We start from the raw sequence: 9,726 nt of genomic DNA on the forward strand, positions 1-9,726 counted from the left end.
ATGGGAACGCTGGTGCTACTGAGCCAAAGTTGGACACACCATGATTGGCATGAAGGGAAAAGAGGACAGGGAGGAAACTCAGGGTATTATCCACAACTTATTTCCCCTAGTTTAAAAAAAGAAAAACATGTTAAACAACCACCATAAACAGTGACTCGAGAGGCTCCGTAATTCCTGTGCATCATGAAATCAAGTATCCATGCAACTGAAGTTCAAACTTGACCTTAGTATGAAGCAACAAGTTGGTGTTGTTTGAGCACAGAACACCAGAGCGTGTGTCGGAAAAAGGACATTGTAGACATACAGTACATAGAGGTGATTAAGGCAAGGATGTGTGCGTCACATCATGCCCACTGTCTAACATGCGCTTGTGTGCCCGCAGATGGCAGGGTTACATGGATGTCATGCCCCACATTAGAGGACTTCAGGTTTCAGAAGCTCTGAAACTCTGCCCAACAATATTACGGGTAGTTGTGAGCAGGTATGGGATCCCCTATGTACATCTCACAGAACCTGAAAGAATTAAGGTCTATAATCTACTGTCAATAATGTAGCAATGTATGATGCACAACTCACACAGAAGTCACTTCAATCCAAGCAGTTTCTGTTGATCAACATGGTAAATTCACCTGACCAACTTCAACCATCTTTCGCCCTCAAGTGAGGTTTCCAATTGAGTGGATTCCTATTGAAATTACTGGATTTCACAAACATTCGCCAAACAACAATAAATATGACCGCACCTTTAGAGAATGAAGCATTACTGACTGGGCCAAATCTCCCAAAATACAGTTGGATAGTTTGTAATCGCCTTCATATGTGAAAACTACTGTCATTTAAAGATACTCATCACTTCCCACCACCACATAACTGGAAATAAAAATGTGGGAGGAAGGAACACGCATACATTGATCGCTTTGGGGGGGGGGGGTCATACTTGAGTCTTCCCAAATTCAAGTTTGACAAAAGATTATATATTTAAGGACTTAATGATCTTGTGCCACCACCTCCAAGAAGCTCCCACTGGTCATCTCCACTTCTGATTCTCAGAACTCCCTCAATTGCAATAGGACATCATCCTCAGTGGGGCTTCTGCAAAACTTTCAACCTTTCCACTAAGTTCAGCACTTCTCACCGTGTTATGCGATATAACCCCGTCCAACCTTTCCTTGGCGGCCAAATCCCAAACAGTACCACAGAGAATTTAAACAGTCAGGCCCCCATAGCTGAGTCAGACTCCACACTATTAATAAAAAGCCATCTGGGTGGACGCCTCGTACAGTGACACTGGCAAATTGACAGCTCACACAGGGCATTCAAAATAAAATAAAATAAATCTCCCACCTCAAAATACATTATTAGCTATTGATGTAAGAAGACTGTCCACAGCAAACAGCCAACACTAAAACAAGCACATTACTGTCTGAAGGTTGGTATCCGACCAATGCTGATATGGCTTTTTCAATTGCTTATAAATTCACTAAAAACATTTGGCCGACAGTAGATTTTGCAGAAGTGAAAAGTTTTGGCCAATCAGAAAAATGTGATCTGAAAATGGCCTAAAATTCAATAATAATAATACAGGAAAGGCCAATATATCACTATTTAAAACTGCTCAAAAAAAGGTGGCAGGGGGGAGCGGGTGGTTGTGCCCGAAGAGTGAATCCTTATAAGGCACGGAAAACAAATAATGATTCCCAACACCGTGTCTACACCAGACGCGAGCGGAGCGGCAAAATACTATAGAACCACTGATCTATAATAGAGATTCATTATATATAGATCAGTGTATAGAACTTATTATAATCAGTGATGCTGTCTACACTGGATGCGGCGCGGTGCAACACGACAAATCCCCGACAGTAAACTGCTGCCGCATTCTATTTATGACGTGCTGACACAAATTTCAAATGATTTTCAACGGTCGCTTTGTTGTGTCCAGTGTAGACAGACTTTAGCTGATGCGGCGCGACATGATAACAGTCGCGTCCGGTGTAGACACGGTGTAACAGTTGCCTGTTACATTACACACAGTATATTTTCCTCCCATCTCGTATTTATTCCCTTTAGGGGTTCCGTATACACGTCATTTTCTTTCCGAACACGGTATTGGGATGCGGCGGATTGCGGGAAGTATGGGGGGGTGTCACGATGCCGGCTCAACATCGTGATGTCTATCAGCCATCGGCAATGGACGATGGCATCGTCTATCGGCCCAACCCTATTACGTGCTGATCTCTCGGCGAGACTGCACCCTCACAGCTCAAGGCAACTGCGAGCTCACATTAACACCAGACTGACTAATCTAAAGTGACCAGAACTAATCAAGCGCCCCTTGAGTAAAGAGCTACTTGCTCCAGTGGAGGTGGATGTTGACACAGAGCGAGGAGTGTAGGCCTATTTACATTGTTTACTTTCTTTCTTGGAAAGAGCACAGCAAGGATGATGTGAGAGTGAGTCAGGAGACACAAATACAGACAGAACAAAAAATGTGAATACCTGAAAAAAAGTGTATGCGAGCAAGAAACCAGGATATTGGGAGATATCAGTAGTAAAAGTTGCTTCAATGTTTAATGTGCTCTCCATGATGAAGCTGAGCTGAGGGGAGGGTTATATCAATCAGGGAGATGTTGGATGGATGGGGTAGGATCGCCTCTCTGGTCTTGCAGGTACACTGTGTGTGCATCTGGTGAACAATAACATGTTTTTGTTCTGTTTCAGGCCCACCACTAATCCAGCAGGAGGCGGGGAGATGAAGAGCCAATGAGCATGAAGGGCATTTATCACTTTTTCCTCTGAATATGTGAAACAACAGATTTTATGGGCACACAAAGATGACAACTATAGGCATACATTTTTCCACAATGGCTTGTGCACTAGTATAGGTGAGTTTACCAAGACTAAAATAATAGGAGCACTGAAGAAGACAGAATTATTTGTGGTAATGATTAAGCCACAAAAAATAAGTCTGTAACGTAACCGAATAAATGGCTTTAAATGCTCAGATGATGTTTGGAAAAGTAACTTCACTTATCTGAGTCAAGAGCTAAACATCTAATGGCACTTTTCCACGGCGTGGTACGACTCGGCAAGGCATGGCTCAGTACGGCACGACACGGCTCGGCTCAGCTCGGTTTGCGTTTCCACTGCAGTTTAGTATCGCTTTAGAGTGGGCGGGATTACTCACATATCGTTATAGTTGTGCCGCCTCTACTGCCGCGACTCCTGAAAAACGTTTTCATTCCGCGTCGCCCCATCAAGCTCTCGCTGGATCCGCTCCTCGGCTATCAACGAGAGGAACGTCTGTACTTCTTCAACAGACAACGAAACAGCCACTTTTTGGTTGTTAAAAAAAGGTGCGTTCGTTCAAAACAGTTGCGATCGATCCTTCACTGGCTGTGCTGATTAAAATCTAGCGGTTCTGTTGTGTTTGTGTCTCAAGTTCAGTGACGCAGGTAGTGACGATTCTCTCCGGCCAATCCGTGATCAACAGAGTTTACATGTCACGTTTTGGTAACGGTACGGTTCCCTTGGAACTTCAACCGAGGTGGTACTAAAAAGAGTACCAGGTACCAGGTACTGTACCCAGTGGAAAACCCCCCAAAAGTGAACCGTACCGAGCCGTACCATGCAGGGGAAAAGCACCATAAATGTTTCCATCAAATACATACTGATAGAACCAAAATAAATAAATTTAGCATTTAACTTGCCTAAAACCCTGCACTCTTAAAAATATAGTTTCTTTATAGACATTTTTGGTTCCATAAAGAACCTTTGACATCCATGGAACCTTTCAATTCCACAAAAGGTACTTTATAGTGGAAAAAGGTTCTTTAGATCTTTAAAATGTTATTCAAACTATGAAAACATTTTTATTTTAAGGACTGTTCACTAAAAAGTTATTTGGGGAAAAGTTCTATGACATCGCGTTTTAGGCGAAAACCCTTTATTTTATATTTAAACCTTTATTTTGAGTGTGAAAATTATAACATCAGAAAAAAACTGTGCTATATCAATATGCTATATCATCGTCAACAGCCTTTATTATTTGTTGAAAATAAGAAATAAAAATACAAAATTCTGGATTTCAATGGACTTTGAAAAATGGAAAAACATGGAAAAATCGTGCTTTTCACCTTTAGACTGAAAATCACCGAGTAAACAAACATGAAAGGCAGTGTGAGGAAAAGGGGCAAAGGGCAAGGAGTGGACGGGTTGTTTGTATTAACGCTGTGACTGTCGTTCTCTCTTTCACAGTCCAAACTCCAAACACCTTGATTTGTGGCTGTGATTCTCTGCTGATATGATGACTTCAGATGCCCTATCAGCTCTTTTCTTTGTCTCATATAGGTGGATCCACAGACCAGAATTATTCCTGCAGCTTTCCCTGAACCCAATGGGTTACTTGCAGTTCTATCTATCTTTAAAAGTTTTACCCAGGCTTCTGAAAGGCAGGTATACACAGTGCTTGACATGCCAGACTGTGGTGTGGGGACAGAAATAGCAACAGGAGGAAAGTCAGCTGGATACACAGATAAAAATAAAAATTTAAAGCAGAAAACGAAAAAAAAAAAAAAACTCTCTTGTTGGATCAAAAATAACAAATAACCAATCATCCAATTGGAAGGAGGATGAGATTAAAAGTTGAGGTCCCTCTTAGCAGGCAGCATATGCAATATACAGACAGCAAAACGCCCGACAATCTACGACTCTTCATCTTTAGTCTCTATCAAGCCTACTGTGCAATTAAAATTGCATAACATAAACGAATTTTCATAGCAAACTATGGACTTTTTGGACTGTTGTTTTGACTCGTTTAGTGCAAACTGGTTTATCACTACCACAACAAGACTCAAAAGCTGTCAAACAACCAGTTTATTGATGGTCCATGACATCAACTTTGTGCCCGAAGTTAAAATGGACATTGGAGTTTGAAGCTAAATCCAGATTTGTGTGGTGTGGGGTTAGTACTTTGCAGCGGCTGTAGATTACTTGTTTGGAAACTTTCTTGAAATGGGCCAATTAAGCAATTATATCGTAACTGCATTAAGCAGTTTAATGCTTGATGGATAATTGAGTCCTTTAATTCCAATCCTGAACTGACAGAGAATGGGATGGATGACAAATAATGAAGGTTGGGCTAAACAAGCCTATGTCTAACAAACCAGCTGCCATTGTACATTGGTATATAGCCAAACAATGAGCTCAAGATCACTGCACTTTCCTCCAAAAATATTTAGAACCACTGCCATCTTGTTTCATCAACCAATTATCACTTACAGTGAAGGCTTTTATTTTCAGTATGGTTTTTAGTTTGCTTTCATGTGAGCAAAATAGTTTACAGGTGCATCTCAATAAATTAGAATGTCGTGGAAAAGGGCAATAATTAAGCCCTTGTTCTACAAAATCATCAAATGCAACAATGGTCTTTGACATAATAAATTTTCTGAATCCATGTAAAGAAAAAGATTTACAGGACAGCAAACTGATACCACCAGTGGAATAAAAGCAGAAATAAAAAATAATCTGCCATGACAACAACCTTTTCTTGTGTCATAAATCAGTCACACTTATCTTTATCATAATGTCTTAAAATATGACTAACAAACCAAGAAAAGCTGTTTTGTGACGTACGTTGTGTACAATACAGTACATGCTGGTCTACAGAACTGCATTCTGCTGCAGCTCTAAGATTCCCAGCAACAGAGCGATCACTGTGAGCTCACACCTCACGTAGAGCTCCCATAGCACACAGCACAAATTACCACGCAGAAGTGACGCAAAGATCAAGCAGCCTCTGAAACCGTTCGAGAATGCGCCTATTCCCATGATTGTTTGAACAAGTTATGTTAAAACAATGATGGGAAAAGGAGTTCAATTCTGTAGGGGTATCTGAAGTGTGTGAAACATTTGTCTAATTTATGTCCGGTCTAAAAGGGAAATGTCCCTGGGTGGGCTAATTTTCTACCCTGAATAACCCAATATTAATAAATAAACAAAGCACTACTGATTTTTTTTGTATTTGAGCATTTGAAATGATGTACATCATGCCAAGGTTTAACTACTTCACTGGCAAAACACAGACAATTAAAAGCACTGATGACTTCCAATGTACCAGACAATGTTTTGACCTAACTGTATTTACATTCTCAAAACTTCCTCAAATTCCAAAGCCCTGTCATCACCACAATTCGCTTATTTTTCCCTCAACATTCCATGCAGTTTTTGGTGTTGTTGACTGGATTCATGCTGTCAAGGACAAACTGCATTTAAGCCAGGATTTCTAATGTTTACCATTGGTCAAAGGTAAAGAGGAACTTTAACAGCAACTAATGTTTGACAAATAACTGGATGTGACTTCATTACCCAATAGACCTGACTTGAATGAACGCCTTTCCTTTTTACTTGCTATAGGATGAAATCATGTATGAGCGGACATAGATTTTGCAACATCCATGCATGTTCAGATATTAAGGCCACTCTGTTGCGCAGCACATGAACTGGTGTAAATTTGTTATAGATGCAAAGAGAGGTTGCACTAACTTCTTGCAGGCTTCCGTAGCAGGTGTGACTGGGGTAAGAAGCGATTCTGATCTGGGCTGCCAATCCAGGATTCGGTCGGCAAGTTTGCGACCATTCTGTTAGAAGGCTGCGGCTTCTCCTCCACAGACGAAGTGATCACCATCTGAAATGCTTAATCGTTGGCCCGTGATATCCAAAGAATGACTCTAATCAAGTTTGTTGGGGATCCCAAAAAGTACTGAAAAAGTCGCTGACATCAAGTATAGAATAATCCTTCGCACATGCCTATATCTTCAGTAAATAATCCAGTAGGGTACATCCAATGGTAACTAAACTCAAGTTTGAACCGTAAAGGCAAGTTATAAAGATTAGGATTTAAATTTAAGCACAAAAATATCTTTCAACTACTTGCGAAATCCTGAAGTGACGGACAGAAGAAACCGATTAACGAAAAAGGCACCATTAAGTTATTTCAAACACCGTTTCAGTTCTGTCCTCGCTATTTCCTTTATTACTATAATATTCTAAGGCAATGGATTGGGTTTCAGGCAACAATGCTCACTTTTGGCATAAAAATATACATATTCAAACTATGTATGTCTTATATAATTTATATATATATATATATATATATATACACATATATATAAATGTATATATATATACTCAAACACACACACATATAGATATATTTCTCTGTTTATACGGGGATGAGCTTATTTGGTTACTAAAGTTTGTTTTACTTGTACTGCGTCTAGATTCATTGTCCCACAATACTGAGTGGATTCCATTGGATAAAATAGCAATGACTTTTGGAGAAACTGTTCACAATAGTGGGATAAGACTGAAATCCTTGTTGAGACAGGACCCCCCACTTCGATTTTCCAATCCAGATAATTCAGCAGCTGACAAGGAAACCAGAGCTAAACCTGGAAGTGTTGGTAGCCTTAAGGGTGAGGGTGGGGGTGGGGGTGTCAATTTTCAACACCATTTACCACATCACTCTCGCTAAAAAATAGCAGGCGTTTCTTAAATTCTGTCTGGGTATCCTACAGTAGCTTAAATTAGTCAAAGAAGGCAGGTGCGTTCGGCAACAATGGCTGTGTTGCCACTTTCCTCAGTTATAATCGGAATCCTGATAAGCGAAAAAATGCAGCTCCAGGTGAGAAAGGTAACAGTGACTTCCTTAAGGGTAAAAAAACCGAGTTACCCTTCCCCCTTGAACGCAACTGGCAAAGTCTGCAGGTGTACAGGCGACCTTATTCGCAGGCAAGTCAAAAAAAGAGGGGAGGAGGGAGCCCGGAGCTCAAGACACGGGTGACAACAACCTATAGCTTGTGATAAATGTTTTCGTGGGCTGCAGGATCAAAACAAACACGTGCATGCACAAACAACTACGACCAGTCAAAGTGCTGAAGTGCAAGTTACAGGCACAAAAAAAATGCACAACTACTGGAGAAGGGAATAAAGACTTGCCGCTTCCACTATGATACTTTGTCACAATACAATGTGAGTGAGAATAGAATTTAGTCTCAATTATAGAGCGCGAACGTCAAACGAATAGACAGGTAACGTTAACACGGAGACGGCGCTTCCAATCGCACAACCTCTTCAGTTCTGTAAAGAGACGTTTTGGTTGCGTGAATGTGCTTGGCATTTAAAAATAAAATGAAAAGATATCCAGAAATGAGTCCAAACAATCCAAGCGTCCCGTTCTCTCGTCAAACTGTGACAATTCAGTCCAAAATCAGGATTATAACGGTGGGTGCTTGCACTGTTGTCAAAGCGTGCGCTGTCAAGTCGCCTCAAAGAACAACAGAGACCGTTTAGTTCTCGACTGACAATTTTCAACTTTCCGTCGACCATAAAAATAGAATTCAAAGCGTCAGCAAGTGTTTTCGTGAAAAACATCAGCTGGCAAACCATTTGACGTTACTTCCATCCTGAGCCATCACCGCGATCGCAATTCCGTGCAGTTTAGTTGGGCTTCCGCGTGCTTTCACAGATTCGTTTGCCGGCGTAACTCCCGCTTTTGGATATCAACCCTCAACCGCAACGCTCCTTTCGTTTTAAAGCTTCTCCACGATATTTTATTTTCCTCCGAAAAGTCGTTCTTTTCCAGACAGTCTTAAGTCATACTCTATGCTTGCCCGTTATTACTCCTTGTTGTCGAGCCTCTCTGGCCGGCACTGGATCCACACCCTGCAATGAGGATTGTTCCATCCACATTCAAGTGTAGGGGGGGATATAGAAGAGCCACTCTGTAGAGGAGCTCGGTTGACGCAGCTCCCCACGCTTCAATGTTTAAACACCAAAAGCGGAGGACGGCCATGAGAACCATGAAACACGTTTCAAAAGGAGTGACGCATGACTATGTGCTTATTTACCCAGATTTCATCAGATCAAACAAGGCTGCACCACAAAACCCATATTCACAAGCATTTAAAAGACCTAGCATCCCCCTTTTCAGTTTAGTAGCGCCACCAAGCCGCTTCTCTCCATTTATAGTAACTAGTCCGCAGATATAGATATTCACACAGCGCATATATATATTTAGACTGCTGGAATCATTAGAAGCAAACCCCTAAACACAAGTACAATGCTCTTATTTCCGCGAACAATTGTACATCAAACAAAAACAGCTGTAACGTAAGTCTAACGTTTGTAATGCACAAGGCTCTAACCACCCTCACACGAAGGTCAAAAAGATGGTTGAGGTCTTAAAAGTATGTCTAATCTTTCTACATATAACTATATATAGGTTTTAGTAAGCACAAAACGTACTCACACTGCACTAGAACTATATGTTCGTCAAAAAAAATCGCATAGTAACAGCTTTTTTTTTATGAAACCCTTTAAGTTTCATCAAATGAAACGCTGTTCCTTTCCATAGAGCTGCTCCTCAAATCTCCCTCCCTCCCTTTCCGCTCGCGCGCGTTTAGGGTGCTACATTCTCCACCCCGTGTGCGCGTGCGTAGGGTCTGTTGCTACCCGAAGCCACGGCAGCTTACACGCGATTGGTCAAAAGTGGTCCCCGTGGCTGTTTGGATTGGTCAGCCTGGTATGTGGGCGGAGAAGAGACGAGAGACTCCCCTATCCCCCAGCTCCTTATCGTCTCCAAAATACGCCGCGGAAACAGGATGACGTGCCCGCGGAAATAACACAAGACTTCAGGTAGATTGAGACGGGGAGAGAGAGAGAGAG

The 9,726-nt window shown here is 41.5% G+C and overlaps 1 protein-coding gene across 3 annotated transcripts in view; it reads right to left on the reverse strand.

The window, feature by feature from the left end:
• Positions 1-9,726, reverse strand: part of dyrk1b (dual-specificity tyrosine-(Y)-phosphorylation regulated kinase 1B) — a 48,570-nt gene that overhangs the window by 14,719 nt on the left and 24,125 nt on the right. For 2 of the 3 annotated variants that reach the window (XM_016482783.1, XM_016482775.1), the window contains exon 1: positions 6,544-7,111. The exons of the other annotated variant lie outside the window; for it this stretch is intronic. In XM_016482783.1, coding sequence (XP_016338269.1) covers positions 6,544-6,685 — 142 coding nt within the window. In that variant the 5' untranslated portion in view covers positions 6,686-7,111. Of the gene's footprint in view, positions 1-6,543; positions 7,112-9,726 lie in introns of those variants that run through there. 3 annotated transcript variants of the gene reach the window in all.

This window comes from Sinocyclocheilus anshuiensis, unplaced genomic scaffold, assembly GCF_001515605.1.
Source record: "Sinocyclocheilus anshuiensis isolate Anshui unplaced genomic scaffold, SAMN03320099.WGS_v1.1 scaffold389, whole genome shotgun sequence".
Taxonomy (NCBI): domain Eukaryota; kingdom Metazoa; phylum Chordata; class Actinopteri; order Cypriniformes; family Cyprinidae; genus Sinocyclocheilus; species Sinocyclocheilus anshuiensis.